This window comes from Pseudophryne corroboree, chromosome 2 (genome assembly GCF_028390025.1).
Source record: "Pseudophryne corroboree isolate aPseCor3 chromosome 2, aPseCor3.hap2, whole genome shotgun sequence".
Taxonomy (NCBI): domain Eukaryota; kingdom Metazoa; phylum Chordata; class Amphibia; order Anura; family Myobatrachidae; genus Pseudophryne; species Pseudophryne corroboree.
In genome coordinates, this window is record NC_086445.1 from 402072676 (window position 1) to 402090534 (window position 17859).

Consider the following 17859-nt stretch of genomic DNA (forward strand, 5'->3'; position numbering starts at 1 on the left):
GGCAGCAATAAACCTCACATTTGGGCAAATACAGGTTGATTAGGCTGCGGAGGCAGTAAATCTATGATCCCCCGCCATTTTTATTGAAAAATCACTGGGACCGAAGCCCGCCATCGGGTGGGCAGGGCTTGATCCTCAGCACTAACCAGCGCCATTTTCTCCACAGAAGCTGCATGAGAAAACGCTGGCTCCCTGGTCTCTCCCCTACTGGACTTCACAGGCTGGAAAAAAGAGGAGGGGGGCACATTAGCGACGCAGTGAGTGGGAATTGGCATATTATATATAGAAAAGCGCTATCTGGACATATTTTTTCCAGTGTTTTTAAGCGCTGGTGTGTGCTGGCATACTCTCTCTCTGTCTCTCCTTAGGGCCTGGTTGGGGTTTTGTCCCCTTATAGGTTAATCCCTGTGTGTGTGGGGTGTAGGTACGTGTGTGTCGACATGTCTGAGGCGGAAGGCTTCTCCAAGGAGGAGGTGGAGCAAATGAGTGGTGTGTCCCCGTCGGTTGTGCCGAATCCAGATTGGATGGACATGTGGCATATGTTGAATGCAAGTGTGGCATCTTTACATAAAAGGCTTGATGAGGCTGAATTAGGGGGAACATCAGGGGGTCAATCCTCGGATTGGACCGACTCACAGGGCCCGTCGGGATCTCAAAAGCGTCCCTTAACACAAGACACTACTACCGACACGGATTCTGATTCCAGTGTCGACTATGACGAAGTAAAATTGCACCCTAGGGTGACTAAAACCATTCAGTGTATGATTGTGGCAATAAGGGATGTGTTGCATATTGTGGATGAACCCTCGGTCCCCGACACAAGGGTACACATGTTTAAGGAAAATAAACGGATTATTAACTTTCCCACATCTCATGAATTGAATGATTTCTTTGGGAAAGCTTGGGAGACTCCGGATAAGAGACCGCAGATCCCCAAAAGAATTTATATGGCATACCCCTTCCCTAAGCAGGACAGGGAGATTTGGGAATCACCCCCCACTGTGGACAAGGCCCTGACGCGCTTGTCCAAGAAAGTGGCGCTACCGTCTCCTGACACAGCAGCCCTTAAGGACCCTGCAGATCGCAGGCAAGAAACTACCTTAAAGTGTATTTATTCTCATACGGGTGTTGTGCTAAGACCGACAATTGCGTCGGCATGGGTTTGTAGCGCAGCTGCAGCTTGGACAGATGAGCTGACAGATCAATTTGATAATATGGATAAGGATACTATATTCCTAACTCTAGCCCATATTAAAGACGCAGTCTTATTTATGAGGGATGCTCAAAGGGACATTGGATTGCTAGCTTCTAGGGCCAATGCCATGTCTATCTCAGTGAGAAGATCCTTATGGACTCGCCAATGGACGGGTGATGGGGATTCCAAAAAACATATGGAAGTACTACCCTATAAGGGTGATGTATTGTTTGGGGATGGGCTGACGGGCCTATTTTCCACAGCTACAGCAGGTAAATCAAATTTTTTACCATATATTCCCCAACAGCAAAAGAAAGTAACACCCTATCAGATGCAGTCCTTTCGGTCGCACAAGTCCAAAAGAGGTCGGGGATCCTCTTTCCTCGCCAGAGGTAAGGGCAGAGGCAAGAGAGCACCTGCTTCGGCAGGTGCCCAGGAACAAAAGTCCTCCCCGGCTGCTCCAAAACCCACAGCATGACGCTGGGGCTCCCCTGAGGGAGTCCGCAGCGGTGGGGGCACGTCTTCGACTTTTCAGTCAGGCCTGGGTCAGTTCGGACCTGAATCCCTGGGTGTTGGAAATAGTTTCCCAGGGTTACAAATTGGAATTCGAGGAGGTGCCCCCGCGCCGATTTTTTAAATCGGTCCTACCAGCTTCCACATCGGTAAGGGATATAGTGTTAGCTGCAATTCAAACGCTGTATATACAGCAAGTGATAATCAAGGTTCCCCTGCACCAGCAGGGAAGAGGTTACTACCCAACCCTATTTGTGGTCCCGAAACCGGACGGTTCGGTCAGACCTACAGTATTTTGAATCTGAAATCCCTAAACCTGTACATAAAAAGATTCAAATTCAAAATGGAATCTCTCAGAGCGATAATAGCCAACATGGAGGAGGGGGAGTTTATGGTGTCTCTGGACATAAAGGATGCGTACCTTTATGTCCCCATATATGCCCCCCATCAGGAATACCTGAGATTCGCTGTACAGGATTGTCATTACCAATTTCAGACATTGCCGTTTGGACTCTCCACGGCCCCGAGGATTTTCACCAAGATAATGGCGGAAATGATGGTGGTCCTGCGCAAGCATGGAGTCACAATTATCCCATACTTGGACGATCTCCTGTTTAAAGGTGAGATCAAGGGAGAAATTGCTGAGCAGTGTGGCGCTCTCTCTGAGAGTGCTCCAGCAACACGGTTGGATTCTAAATCTACCGAAGTCACAGTTGATTCCGACAACTCGACTACCGTTCCTAAGGATGATACTGGATATGGAACAAATTAAGGTCTTCCTCCCAATAGAGAAAGCCCAAGACATCCAGAACATGGTCAGAGACCTGCTAAAACCGAAAAGGGTGTCAGTTCACCAATGCACTCAAGTTCTGGGGAAAATGGTGGCGGCCTACGAGGCCATTCCCTTCGGAAGGTTCCATGCAAGGACTTTTCAATGGGACCTTCTGGACAAGTGGTCCGGGTCCCATCTGCACTTACATCGGAAAATAACTCTGTCCCCAGGGACCAGAGTGTCCCTCCTGTGGTGGTTGCAAAGTGCTAACCTCCTGGAGGGTCGCAGGTTCGGAATTCAGGATTGGATCCTGGTTACCACGGACGCAAGCCTCCGAGGATGGGGAGCGGTCACACAGGGAAAAAAATTTCAGGGTCTTTGGTCAGACCAGGAGTCCTGTCTACACATCAATGTGTTGGAACTCAGGGCCATTTACAACGGCCTTCGACAAGCGGAGAGTTTTCTTCGAAACCTACCGGTTCTGATTCAATCAGACAATGTCACAGCAGTGGCTCATGTGAACCGCCAAGGCTGGACAAGAAGCAGAGTCGCGATGGCGGAAGCCACAAGGATCCTTCGCTGGGCGGAAAATCATGTAAGCGCTCTGTCGGCTGTCTTCATTCCGGGAGTGGACAACTGGGAAGCAGACTTCCTCAGCAGACACGATCTCCATCCAGGAGAGTGGGGACTTCATCAAGAAGTCTTTGCAGACGTAACACGTCTTTGGGGAACTCCTCAAATAGACATGATGGCGTCACGCCTCAACAAAAAACTTCGGAGGTATTGCGCCAGGTCTCGGGACCCTCAGGCAGTAGCAGTAGACGCTCTGGTAACACCGTGGGTGTTCAAATCGGTCTACGTGTTTCCTCCTCTTCCTATCATCACAAAAGTGTTGAGGATCATAAGACGAAGAAGAGTACAGACGATACTCGTTGTCCCAGACTGGCCTCGAAGGGCCTGGTACTCTGATTTACAAGAGATGCTCACAGGAGATCCCTGGCCTCTTCCTCTGAGGGAAGACCTGTTGCAGCAGGGGCCCTATGTATTTCAAGACTTACCGCAGTTACGTTTGACGGCATGGCGGTTGAACGCCGAATCCTAGCGAAAAAGGGGATTCCGGAAGAGGTCATCCCTACTTTAATAAAGGCTAGGAAGGAGGTGCCGGTAAAACATTATCACCGTATCTGGCAAAAGTATGTGTCTTGGTGTGAGACCAAGAATGCACCTACAGAAGATTTTCATCTGGGTCGTCTTCTCCACTTCCTACAGACAGGAGTGGATATGGGCCTGAAATTAGGCTCTGTAAAGGTACAGATTTCGGCCCTCTCGATTTTCTTTCAGAAGGAATTGGCTTCTCTTCCAGAAGTCCAGACGTTTGTAAAGGGAGTGCTGCACATCCAGCCCCCTTTTGTGCCTCCAGTGGCACCATGGGACCTGAGCGTGGTGTTGCAGTTCCTAAAATCACACTGGTTTGAACCGCTTAACAAGGTTGAGTTGAAATTTCTTACCTGGAAGGTGGTCATGTTGTTGGCCTTAACATCAGCAAGGCGAGTGTCAGAATTGGCGGCTTTGTCACACAAGAGCCCCTACTTGATTTTTCATGTGGATCAAGCTGAATTGAGGACACGTCCGCAATTTTTGCCTACAGTGGTTTCTTCGTTCCTTATGAATCAACCTATTGTGGTGCCTGTGGCTACAAGTGACCTGGAGGATTCCAGATCCCTGGACGTAGTCAGGGCCTTAAAAATTTATGTAGCCAGGACAGCTAGAATTAGGAAAACAAAGGCTCTGTTTGTCCTGTATGCGGCCAATAAGATTGGCGCTCCTGTTACGAAGCAGCAGACTATTGCTCGCTGGATCTGTAATACTATTCAGCAGGCTCACTCTACGGCTGGATTGCCGGTACCAAATTCGGTTAAGGCCCATTCCACTAGGAAGGTGGGCTCTTCTTTGGCGGCTGCCCTAGGCGTCTCTGCATTACTACTTTGCCGAGCGGCGACTTGGTCGGGGTCAAACACTTTTGCTAAATTCTACAAGTTTGATACCCTGGCTGATGAGGACCTAGCGTTTGCTCAGTCGGTGCTGCAGAGTCATACCACTCTCCCGCCCGATTGGATGCTTTGGTATAAACCCCATGGTCCTTACAGAGTCCCCAGCATCCTCTAGGACGTAAAAGAAAATAAGATTTTAAACCTACCGGTAAATCTATTTCTCCTAGTCCGTAGAGGATGCTGGGCACCCATCCCAGTGCGGAAACTCTGCAAGACTTGTATATAGTTGTTGCTTACATAAGGGTTATGTTACAGTTGACATCGGTTTTGGACCGTTACTGTCGTTTGTTCATACTGTTAACTGGTTATGTATGTTCCAGGTTACATGGTATGATTGGTGTGGGCTGGTATGAATCTTGCCCTTGGATTGCTAAATCCTGCCTTGTATTGTCCATCTCCTCTGGGCACAGTTCTCTAACTGAGGTCTGGAGGAGGGGCATAGAGGGAGGAGCCAGTGCACACCCATAGTCAAAGTTCTTTTTAGGTGCCCTATCTCCTGCGGAGCCCGTCTATACCCCATGGTCCTTACGGAGTCCCCAGCATCCTCTACGGACTAGGAGAAATAGATTTACCGGTAGGTTTAAAATCTTATTTTTTATTTTGAGTATTAATCCTTAATTGGCAATTTTTCCAGTCGAAACGGTTCAAAACATTGTTTTTAAAAAAATGTTTAATTCAGTATAGTATTTTTAAAAATATTTTATATTATGCATATCTGCAGAATGGATCTCTTCGTCAAAAACTGGGAGAGACAGTGGGGCAGCGCAGCCGTATGTGATCTGACCATGCCAGTTAAATTCGAGACTCCATACAGGTAGTACGAGAATCCATGCGTCTGGAAGCAAGCACCCAGGCCTCACACTGATTTTACACCAGTCGCTGAAAATGTCATTAGTATCAGCACTTGCACCATCCACATGCTGGCTGCAAAAGATCCATCTGAAACCGCCTTCCCTGCCCTGTACACAAGACTCAGAATTGCATGGGACTCAGAGGATAATATATGACAAACGGCACTTTTGTCATCAGCTGCTAAATAGTCAAGCTGCTGTTAATAAAGGGATAGTTAGTCCCTAGGTATCAAAAAACAAACATGCAACAAATAAACAGCGCTTAGTGATGAATAATCACTACCAAAGGGAGATATTAAAAAATAAACACATTTAATAAAAAGGTATTATGATAAAATAGACTACTAAGGACATAAATAAAACCAAATGCAAATGTCCGTTCCTCATATAATACCTCCTTGTCCGCCAAAGTGCAAAGTCCTGGTTTTGATTTGGAATCCTGTAATATAAGTACCTGAGTCAAAGCTGCCAGGAGCGGCAAAACGCTTTAGCCAACTGCACACCTCTTTGGGAAACTCAAACAGCACTTTACGGACCAACCTCCTGCAATAGGACGCCGATCTCTTTGAACTTGTTTACCGGTCTTTTGGAATGTACTTTCAAGTGTCACAGCACTTGTGAGGACTCTGGACGCATAATTTCCAGCATTTGCATCCCTCCAGTGACTCAGGTACTTATATTCAAGGATTCCAAATCAAAACCCGGGACTTTGCACTTTGGCGGACAAGGAGGCATTATATGAGGAATGCACATTTGCATATATGCTATTGTGAATATCCATTGAATGAGGTGGTTTTATTTATGTCCTTACTAGTCTATTTTATCATAATACCTTTTTTATTAAATTTGTTTATTTTTTAATATCTACCTTTTGGTAGTGATTATTCATCCCTAAGCACTGTTTATTTGTTGTATGTTTGCATGGGACTCAAGCTGCATGCCCATGACACTCCCGCAATTCAGACCAGGAACTAGTCACAATAGGACGGACGTGCAAGAATGCGTCAAATTACATCTGCGCATGTGCTTTATGCTAAACCTCACTTTTTCTAATAAGGCACAGAGATCCGGAATGTGACTCCTGAGTGATCAAGCAAATATGTGCGAAAAAGCCAGCTTTTCACACATTTGCCCTGTTGTACCCACTAGTTTTGACAAGTATATTTGAATGTGACCAGCATGAAAAGAATTGTGTGCCCATTTACTCATGCCCACCGGCACCATCAATTGAATATCGTCCTGTCTAAAAAGATGAGTGATTGGGTGCGGGTGCAGAAACAATCAAATCGAGATGTGAAGTCAGGGACAGAGAGTGAGGGGGAGGGAGTACTAACACCATGTAAAATGGAGATGGAATTCTGTAACAATATTATACATTCATTCCTTAATATTTCTATTTGAAAACTACAACAATCGCCAGATAAAAACAGAAAAGCAGGATCATAGTCATTTTATTAAATCCATCCATACTACTCTTTTGCAGACCAATGGCCTAATTCAGTAGGGATCGCTATTGAGACTGAAATAGCGTTTGTTTCAAAACTGCTACTGCTAAACATCACATGTGAAGAGCCGCCCAGAGAGGGAAAAGAAGCCCACTGCTGCATTCACTAATTTGCGTATGCAGTCACATAACTGAGATACATAGAGCACCATCTGAAGCTGCGGTTGACCCATGCCTACTCAAAATAATGCAATTGCAGTCGCACCGGGTGCCATGTTTTTCATCGCAGCGATTGCAGCTGACATCAGATGCACGCCCCTGTAAATCGCCATGACATGCCTGCGTTTTCCAAACCACTACCTGCAAACGCCATGTTGCCTCCCAAAAATGGTCACTTCCTGTCAATCACTTTGCGGTTGCTTTTCTCTGGGCCTTTGGTTTTTGCGCATGTGCAATGCATTCGCAGCACATGCGCAGTCTGACAATAATTGGACGATTTGAGTTTTTGCAATTTAGCGATCCTTACTGAATTATACCCCATGTTTACAAGTAACAAATTTGCACATGCTTTGTTTGCACTGCATTAATTTTTTTATCCAAACAGCAATAATCTACAGGCACATTGACATCACTGCTTTAAGGGGAGTATGCATGAAGGCTTGAAGAAAGATAAAGGGGGAGAATCAATTGTTTGTAAAGTCAGTTGGGTGTCTGTTTTTTCCTATCTAATAGACAGGAAAAAAACAGACACCCCAACCGACTTTTCAAACATTTGAATTACCCCCAAAGAGTGAGATAAAGCATTAACCAATCAATTCTAACCGTCATTATCCAGGCCATGCTTTAAAAATGACAGGAGCTGATTGGTTCATACTTTATCTCTTTCCACTTTATCTCTCTCTAAGCTTTGAGAAATCTGCTCCAAACAATAGCTAATACTGTGGTAAAATAGAGGTATCTAGTTTACTGATTAAGCCACATTTATTAATCTATTTTAATTCTGTTTGCAATTCGTAATAGTTGGGTGTAATGCATGACACATTTAAAGATAATTAAAGGGGGGTACACACGGAGAGATGTATGCTTAATTTCTAAGCAATCTGACCAGTGCTTAGAAATTAAGCACGGATCTCTCCGTGTGTATTCCCCATAGCGATAGCGATGCAAGCACAATCTAGTCACATCGCTCACTTCACCGCTGGGTGAAGTGAACGTCCCCCCCCCCCCCTCCTCGTTCAGTACACATCGCCGTGTGTACCCCCACTTAAGTCTCACATTTTGTTGCCAGTTTGTCTTCAGCAGCATGGGTCCTAACAAGAATATAAATTCTTTTTCTATAAAATGTTATCCTTGTAGTATACAAGGAGATCTACAGCATATTTCATGTTAAAATGTGATGTCTGCATCATCTGCATTTTTTTTTTTTTACATTAACGCTGGGGAGATGATAAATGATGCTGCTACAGGAATGAGATCCTGATTAAAAGGGCTGGCTGGAGCGCTCCTGTGAGCATTGGGCTGTCATAGTGTACTTCATTATATCTGATACAGTTACTATACAAATGCTGTTTTTGGCATCAATGTCTGGTGTTGTCAAGATTGGTGAACAAATAGAAAGGAGAGAACGGAGGTCATATTTCAGATTGTCATTGAATTCACCATGTGGAATATATGTTTGTTCCCAGAGCTGTGAATAAGTTAAGAAGAAGGTCATTCACATGAATGTATTTCCTGTCAAGCTCACCAAAGACTTCACTGTATTCAATCACTGTTGGAATGTAGGGTTACTGGAAGCATTATTGGGTGAGAACAAACAGACCTCATTGTGTGACTGAATATGCTAGGTGTGTAATACAGTAGAATTGTCTAGGAGTCACTGTCTTGTTTTATAGATGTTACTGATCGGGCATATGTGAGCCTTTATGCACGATGTCTGTGTAAACTTATCAAGTCATTGACATTGTCATTGCATATTAATAATAATTTCTAATGCAATAGATCTACAGTCTGGAAATCTGCTAAGAGATAATATTCTTTTCTGCTACATTTTTAATTATAGAACAGCACTGTTCAGCTTTGTCATGCAGTATGCCACGCAATGCATTTTGTATAACTATATGACACCAAGAATTATACGAGTAAAAACAAAGTTTCAGAGACGGATAATAGTTGCTCAAGGAGACTGTTAGAATAGATGGGAAAATGTAGTAAAACAATGACTATATTTCTCATTCATCCACTAGGGGACACTGGAGAGAGTTTACGCTGGGTATAGAGGCTTATGGGCCCTATGCATTCGGCAACTGGCCGCCGAGCTGCCTGATGACTGATACGGCAGACAGGCGATCCAGCGGGGGTGGGTGGGAGAGGTGACGGAGGGAATGAGGGCCTAAGCCTCTATACCCAGCGTAAGCTCTCCAGTGTCTCCTGTGGAATCAGAGAAAAGGATTTACCGGAAGGTATCAAAATCCCATTTTTACACTGGACTGATTGCAGCAGTCTAGACACTGACACTGAGAAGATTATGCTATCAGATAAGTGAATCAGAATTTGTTATTTGCCATTGTGGTCTCTATTTACAGGTGTGTGGTGGGTATCCAGTCACATGGTTGACAGTTACAATGTTGACATGTTTTAAACGGTCAACAGCCACCATGTCGACATCCTCAGTATGTCGACATGTTTACAATGTGGTCAGATGGATGACAGGTAACATGTCAACATCCTGAGGATGCAGACGGTTAGGGGTAGGCACCGCCAAAAGGATTAGATGCGTGTGTGTGTGTGTGTGTGTGTGTGTGTGTGTGTGTGTGTGTGGCGGGGGGGGGGGGGGGGGGTAGTTACAAAAAAACACCGGTCCCTCAGAGGTCTGATCCCGGGAAGTGACATGACCGGCGGTACCCAGAAGCCGTGCTGGAGCCCCCAGGAAAGGTTTAGTCACCACTGGACCACCAGGGTCAGTTTGTATCGTCTAGACATGATGGGGGGGAATTCAAATGTTTGAAAGTCGGTTGGGTGTCTGTTTTTTCCTGTCTATTAGATAGGAAAAAACAAACACTGACTTTTCAAACAATTGAATCCCCCCCCGATGAATGCTATGCACATCGACAATTTGACCATGTGAGCATTTTCATGTCGAAAAAAAATAATACCACATCTGTGTAGTGAGTATGTATGTCTCTTATAAGTGCTATTATAGGGAATTAGTTGTTTTAGAAAAACTACTTAAATGCCTTTTTTTTTTTTTTTTTTTTATAATACAGGCACTTTGTTTTTGTTGTACCATATATACAAAAAAGCATTTCTCTTGTCCTCAGCTGACAAAAATGGAATATCACTAAATGATGGCTATATGTAAATAATATAAGAGAGATGTGAACACATTGTATAAACATAAAAGCATGGGGAGTCTATACTAGCAAAAATAAACCATAAACAGTGCTAACTGTTCTCTATATTAAAAGCTGGGGCTGTTTGTTCCACACATTGCATTATATGTCAATCTGACCAACTCATGCTAAAGTCTACCGTATATCATTTCTACACTATAAATCACAGCGTTATTTGAATATGACTATTGCAATGTTTTTTTCTATACTAGATCACTAAAATGTTTATTTAACCCGCTATAGAAGCATTCTCCCTTCTCACAGGGACACACTTCTAAATAGCAGAGCTGTTGGGTTTGAAACTTAGGGTTCTATTCATGGAGCAGTGAAAAGAATGGAGAAGTGAGTCAGTGGAGAAGTTTCCTGTGGCAATCAATTCGTGTTAAGTGCATTCTATAAAATTATACATAGCAGCTGATTGGGTGTCATGGGCAACTTCTCCACAATTTTCACTGCTTCATGAATCGACTCCTAAGAGATTCTTTCACATGGGAGAACTAATTCCTTTTTCAAATTTGGTATGTGGCCTTTATGGAGTATATCCATGGTCTATGTAACAATACAGTTAAAACCTTTCTAAAAAAAATGGGGATCCTGACACTGTTGTCACAAGGGAAGTGAGGATTTTCCAGGGGATGACCCCTAAATGGCAGCGCTCCTCCACAGTGATCAGGAGCCAGTTGCACTATAAAGTCACAGTGCAGCGTCCAGCTCCTGTCACTAAGGAGGGGCAGTCAGTGCAGGGAGAGCCTCTAGGGGCAGCCCAGCATTTCTGGGAGAGCTGTCCATGCCCCTGGAGGGAAGAAAATAGGTGTGTGCCGCAAGGCCAAACCACCTCTTCGGCTCTGTGTGCCTTGGTCCCTGGTAGTCACACCACAACTCACCTCTACCTTGTAAGGAACAAATGCTCTTCTTTTTTTATTTTTATTTATTTTTTAGAATACTCATGTCATTCTTTCTCCTCTACAGTTGTATGTAAAGGATAAACATCTTAGCAGAACAAACAGCACTTTAGGTTTAGCTCTTATTACCTTTTTTATTTTTAATGCACCACATTTCCACAGCGCTGCGCAGGGAATATACTGTACATAATAACAATAACATTGAATATTTACATATCGTATGTACAGTAAATATATGTAAACATATCTTACTATTATTATTGTTTATTTATTACCAGTTATTTATATAGCGCACACATATTCCGCAGCGCTGTACAGAGAATATTTGCCCATTCACATCAGTCCCTGCCCCAGTGGAGCTTAAAATCTATAGTCCCTACCACATGTACACGCACACACATTCACGCTAAGGTTCATTTTGTTGGGAGCCAGTTGACCTACCAGTATATATTTGGATTGTGGAAGGAAACCGGAGTACCTGAAGGAAACCCACGCAAGTACGGGGAAAATATACAAACTCCACACAGTTAGGGCCATGGTGGGAATCGAACCCATGACCTCAGTGCTGTGAGGCAGTAATGCTAACCATTACTAATGTAGAGCATTCAACCAACAGACATAGTAGAATGTGGCATAGGTAGGGAACTCACTCTATCTTGAGAGACAAGCAGGGAGGAGTCACAGGGAGGGGAAGGGAATTCACATTCAATGAGCTTGTACACAACCTAGTGGTGAGCATACAGTGAATCTATGAATGTGTCTTTGTGAAAAGAGACCAGAAGCACTGGTGGCATGGGTAAGACTAATGGTGCCCATACACTTGTGCGATGCGCAGCGACGCGACATAGCGGGGCATCGCACCGGCAGTTCAGGTGCGATGAAATCGCACTTGAACTGCCAAAAAGGTTACCATGCGATCATCCGATAGATCGCATGGTAATCACGTGATTGGGCACGTCACCGCCGAGTGGGAGCTGCCTCTGACCGCTCCCGGCGGGTGCCCATCGCACATCGCAGTGCGATATATCTCATGTGGTTTTTAAAACCACATGCGATCGCACTGCGATGCGAGAAATATTAAGTGCAGCACATAATATCTTGAGACGCGATATTCGACCGGCGTGCCCGCGCATCGCGTCGAAAGGTACTAAAATGTGCATACAAGCCTTCGATTTCTCTCACAGATGTGGTCGAAATCGAAGGCTAGTACCGATAATCTCATAAGTGTATGGGCACCATATGAGTTTTACATGAGGGAGGAGATCACTTTCCATGAGAGCTTACAAGGTTAAATACTAAGGGGCGGGATGAGCAGTTGGAGGGATAAGTGGGTAGAGGAATAGGTCAGATGAGGAGAGGAAAGTGGAGATTTATTAAGTGGGCTAGTAGGCTTTGATGAACAGGATTGTTTTGAGCGAATGTTTGAAGCTGGCGAGACTGGTAGAAAGTCCGATTTGGGAAGGAGTTCCAAAGGGAGGCGGAGGACCTGGGGAAATATTGAAGGTGAGTGTGAAAGGAAGTAACCAAGCAATCTGTGTGTTGCTGAAACCAGCGGTACACACTAATTCAGCAAACTGACACTCTTAACACTTAGGGGAGTGATTACCAGCTCGTGAAAATGATGGAACAACATAACAGTAATGTCCGGTGCGGGGGTTGTATGTGCAGGAACACAGCAACACTTGAATAGTGTTTATTCATATGCACTTAAAAATCCCCATCAATATAATTCCCCCTCCCTCAATAAGGAAGGCATGCCTATTTTCCACATTATTTGATCTCCTATCCTACTGTCAAGATTTCATGACTCTCTTATATCTGCATTAATGTTGAATACTTCTTTTCCAGTTTTCCCTATCTGTGACTGTAGATTGGAAAAATGACAGGGGATAGCAGCACTGCAGTATGCAATGATCATGGATGTAAAATGTTACCTTAATGTGAATAGCTGTTTCTGCGTTCTTACCATAGGCTTACCAAGCAAATTTTGGAATGAAATCCCCTCAGAGTCCCACTAGTGACTACACTCAAGATGGAATAAAAGTGAGTTGCCATTTATTAGCCTGTTTATTCTGAGCTGAAGTACGTTCTTCATTAATTATACTGCTTATTATGATCAGAAGAATATTTTGTTAACTTGCATTTTTTTTCTAAAGATATACATGAATAGTTTTATACTTAAATTAATCTTTTAGATATATTTTTGAGCTATAAATAGTTCAAATTATTCATAAAATATTTATTCCCTGAGCAGAATGAAAATGTCCGCAACTTACCTCTTGCTGGTCATGTGGGGTTTGACAGTTTACCGGACCAGCTAGTCAATAAATCCGTTCATCAGGGGTTTTGCTTCAATATCTTGTGCATTGGTAAGTTGTCATATTAACACTTGCAAACTTAAATTCTGTCTCCCTGTGCTGTATATTTACATTTATTGCAGTGGTAGTGTTATGCAAATCAGGACAACTTATAGAGGGTTAAGTAAAATCACAATAAAGTTGTTTATTTGCAGATTTATGTAGCTTGAAAAGGGTCCTACTGACCTGGAACACTGTTTTCTCTTTGCAAATAAACAGTTATGTTTGTATTTACTTTAGTCCACATTGCCGCCCTTCTTTGGCTCTATGTTACGTTTTTCCTGGCACCCTCCTAAAACATTTTAATTTTTTGGGGAATGCCACACCCTGTGGTCATGGGCATCTTTTAGAGAGGACCCGTTCCCCTCTTAAAAGTCTCAGTACGGATGGTGTAAAAGTTAGCATCACAGCAGTGAGAACATGAGTTCAACTCCCACCATGACCCTAACTGTACGGAGTTTGTATATTCTCCCTATACTTGTGTGTGTTTTCTCCGGGTACTCTGGTTTCCTCCCACAATCCAAAAATATACTGGTCGGTTTTTTGGCTCCCGATAAAAATTAACCCTAGTGTGTAAGTGTGTGCGTGTGTTTGGGCAAAAAAAATAAAAAATTATGTATGAAACACCTGGTTACCAAAATAAAAAGTGTTTGACTAAGTGATTCCTCACAGCAAGATTGCTAAACATGGACGGTGCAAAATGTGGAGATTTACCAGCTTGTTAGCATAATGCCAAGTTAAATTTTTTTCTGTGAGATGTGCATACTAAATATTTACAGATAAGGACCAAATAATTGTAAGTTGGTAACAGCACATGGTTATACAGTAAGTGACTGATAAAGATAAATTAGGTCTAGGCATACTGTATGAGAAGAAATCTTAAAACTGCAATATCAGCTGACTAATGTTACAGTATAACATCTGTTCTGAAATATAAGATATTTATAACCTTTTTACATGTTGATCTACTATTTCAGTGGATCCATAGCAATACTGCTTTGTTTAAGTGCTTACAAAAGTATAGTGTGCAAACCATTATTTTTAGTTGTGTGTAGTTAAATGGATGTCCTATGTCTGTCTTACTTGTAACTGTGATCTAGCCATTCTTTTTCTAATTTTCACAATTCTTTACCTTTCTTCTATTTTTACCTTTCATGTACTGTATAGTTTGATTTGCATGGGTCCTCAACCTGCGGCGCTCCAGCTGCTGTAGAACTACACATCCCAACATGCCCTGTCACAGTTTTGCTCTTAAGGCATTCTAAATCTGAGCAGGGCATGTTGGGATGTGTAGTTCCACAGCAGCTGGAGGGCCGCAGGTTGAAGAGCCACGAGCATTACTGTGCAACCTGTATGGACAACTCAAAGGAGACACAATATGGGTGTAAACATTTATCTGGATGTAATGGTCTGCTCTCTTAGTTGATTTTATAGTCTGATTTCTCTCGCATCAACAAATTGCTGAAGGTTAGGTTGGATGTCTGCCAGTCAGCCTTGGCTGACATCCTGTAACACATAATTTGACTACCCAGCACTATTCCTGTTGCTTCACACAAGCTGCACTTCATCTCTGTTTATTTCTACGCACTCTGTAGCTCGTGGCTCTGTCTGAGATTAAGGGGTATATGCAATTCACGGCGAATCGCGGCAAATTATCGCCATTTTTAAATTCGACACAATTCGACAGGTGAATTCTGGCAGGTGGCTGCCGGAATTCACCATATTCAATGCAAAACTGATTCGACAGTCCCGCGGGCGAAAATCGGCCGATTTGGCGGATTTTGCCGCGATTTTAAAAAACGGGAAAAAGCCTGAAAAAAAAATGGCGTGGGGTCCCCCCTCCAAAGCATAACCAGCCTCGGGCTCTTCGAGCTGGTCCTGGTTCTAAAAATGCGGGGAAAAATTGGGCAGGGATCCCCCGTATTTTTAAAACCAGCACCGGGCTCTGCGCCTGGTGCTGGTGCCAAAAATGCGGGGGACAAAAAGAGTAGGGGTCCCCCGTATTTTTAACACCAGCATCGGGCTCCACTAGCTGGACAGATAATGCCACAGCCGGGGGTCACTTTTATGCCGTGCCCTGCGGCCGTGGCATTAACTACCCAACTAGTCACCCCTGGCCGGGGTACCCTGGGGGAGTGGGGACCCCTTCAATCAAGGGGTCCCCCCCCCCAGCCACCCAAGGGCCAGGGGTGAAGCCCGAGGCTGTCCCCCCCCATCCAATGGGCTGCGGATGGGGGGGCTGATAGCCTTTTGTGATAATAAAAAGATATTGTTTTTTCCAGTAGTACTACAAGTCCCAGCAAGCCTCCCCCGCAAGCTGGTACTTGGAGAACCACAAGTACCAGCATGCGGGAGAAAAACGGGCCCGCTGGTACCTGTAGTACTACTGGGGAAAAAATACCCAAATAAAAACAGTACACAGACACCTTGATAGTAAAACTTTATTACACACTACCGACACACACATACTTACCTATGTTGACACGCCGACTGCCACGGTCTCCGACGATCCGAGGGTACCTGTGAAAAAATTATACTCACCTTCCAGCGTCCAGAGGTACATCCACGTCCAGATATAAATCCACGTACTTGTTAAAAAAACAAACCGAACACCCGCTCCATGCCGTACTGAAAGGGGTCCCATGCTTTCACATCAGACCCCTTTCTCCCGAATGCCGGGACATCACGTGACTCCTGTCACTGAAGTCCCTTCAGCCAATCAGGAAGCGCTACTTCCGTGGCGCTCACCTGATTGGCTGTGCGCTGTCTGTGCTGTGACAGCGCATCGCAAAGCCGCTCCATTAGTTTCAATGGTGGGAACTTTGCTGTCTGCGGTGGGGTTACCCGCGGTCAGCCGCTGACCGGCGGGTGACCTCACCGCTAGCCGCTAAATTCCCACCATTGAATATAATGGACGGGGCTGTGCGATGCGCTGTCTGAGTTCAGACAGCGCACAGCCAATCAGGTGAGCGCAACGAAGTTGCGCTTCCTGATTGGCTTTAGAGACCTTTGTGTGACAGCTGTCACTGACAGGTCTCATTCGTGGAAAGGGGTCTCATGTGTCAGCATGGGACCCCTTTCAGTCCGGTGGCCCATGTGTTCGTTTTCTTTTTTTGCCAAGTACGTGGATGTATCTCTGGACCATGGCTGAGGTGAGTATATTGATCTTTTATTTTCAGGTATCCGTGGATTCTACATGGAGAAGAGGACCGATGTCGGCGTGTGAACTTAGGTAAGTATGTGTGTGTCGACGTATGAAATAAAGTTTTACTGTCACGGTGTGTGTGTCCTGTTTTTATTTGGGTATTTTTTTTCCAGTAGTACTACAGGTACCAGCGGGCCCGTTTTTCTCCCGCATGCTGGTACTTGTGGTTCTCCAAGTACCAGCTTGCGGGGGAGGCTTGCTGGGACTTGTAGTACTGCTGGAAAAAACAATATTCTTTTCATTATCACAAAAGGCTATCAGCCCCCCCATCCGCAGCCCATTGGATGGGGGGGACAGCCTCGGGCTTCACCCCTGGCCCTTGGGTGGCTGGGCGGGACGGACCCCTTGATTGAAGGGGTCCCCACTCCCCCAGGGTACCCCGGCCAGGGGTGACTAGTTGGATATTTAATGCCACGGCCGCAGGGCACGGCATAAAAGTGACCCCCGGCTGTGGCATTATCTGTCCAGCTAGTGGAGCCCGATGCTGGTGTGAAAAATACGGGGGACCCCTGCTCGTTTTGTCCCCCGTATTTTTTGCACCAGCACCAGGCGCAGAGCCCGGTGCTGGTTTTAAAAATACGGGGGATCCCCTGTCAATTTTTCCCCCGCATTTTTAGAACCAGGACCAGCTCGAAGAGCCCGAGGCTGGTTATGCTTTGGAGGGGGGACCCCACGCCATTTTTTTAAAGGATTTTACCGTTCCAGCAATAAAAAAAAAATAAAAAAAAATTATATTTTAAAAAATATATAAATAATATTTGTGCCTCCAAAAAAAAAAAAAAAAAGTACCTAATCCCTTCTAATATAAATAGATCTGCTATTCCTAAAAAAAAAAACACCAAAAAAAACATGTTTAAATTTTTTTTAATTGTTTTCACCCTCCAAAGTGTGGCGGATTGAAAATGACGAATTTGCTGTCTAAAAGCACTGCTGTCGAATTTCCAAACTTGAATTGAATATGCTTTTGTCGAATTGCAGCACTTGTATCATTGCAGAAAAGTCGAATTTGCAAAAATTCGAATTTCAAAAAGTCGAATTTTGAAAGTCCGTTTTTTGGTCGGAAAGCACTGAATTGCATAGGCGAATTTTTTTTTTGGGCGAAAATGACCCGAAATTCGACAATTTCGGGAATTCGACCGCAATTGCATATACCCCTATGATTCACTACAAGATGCTCAAC

At 44.4% G+C, this 17859-nt stretch overlaps 1 protein-coding gene across 6 annotated transcripts in view; it reads left to right on the forward strand.

Moving 5' to 3' along the window:
* The window catches only part of SEPTIN10 (septin 10), a 140163-nt gene that overhangs the window by 30931 nt on the left and 91373 nt on the right, over window positions 1-17859 (forward strand). For 4 of the 6 annotated variants that reach the window (XM_063953404.1, XM_063953403.1, XM_063953405.1 and 1 more), the window contains exons 2-3: window positions 13089-13160; window positions 13372-13486. In XM_063953404.1, coding sequence (XP_063809474.1) covers window positions 13089-13160; window positions 13372-13486 — 187 coding nt within the window. Of the gene's footprint in view, window positions 1-5252; window positions 5346-12483; window positions 12621-13088; window positions 13161-13371; window positions 13487-17859 lie in introns of those variants that run through there. The other 2 variants (XM_063953407.1, XM_063953402.1) reach the window with 2 other exon arrangements.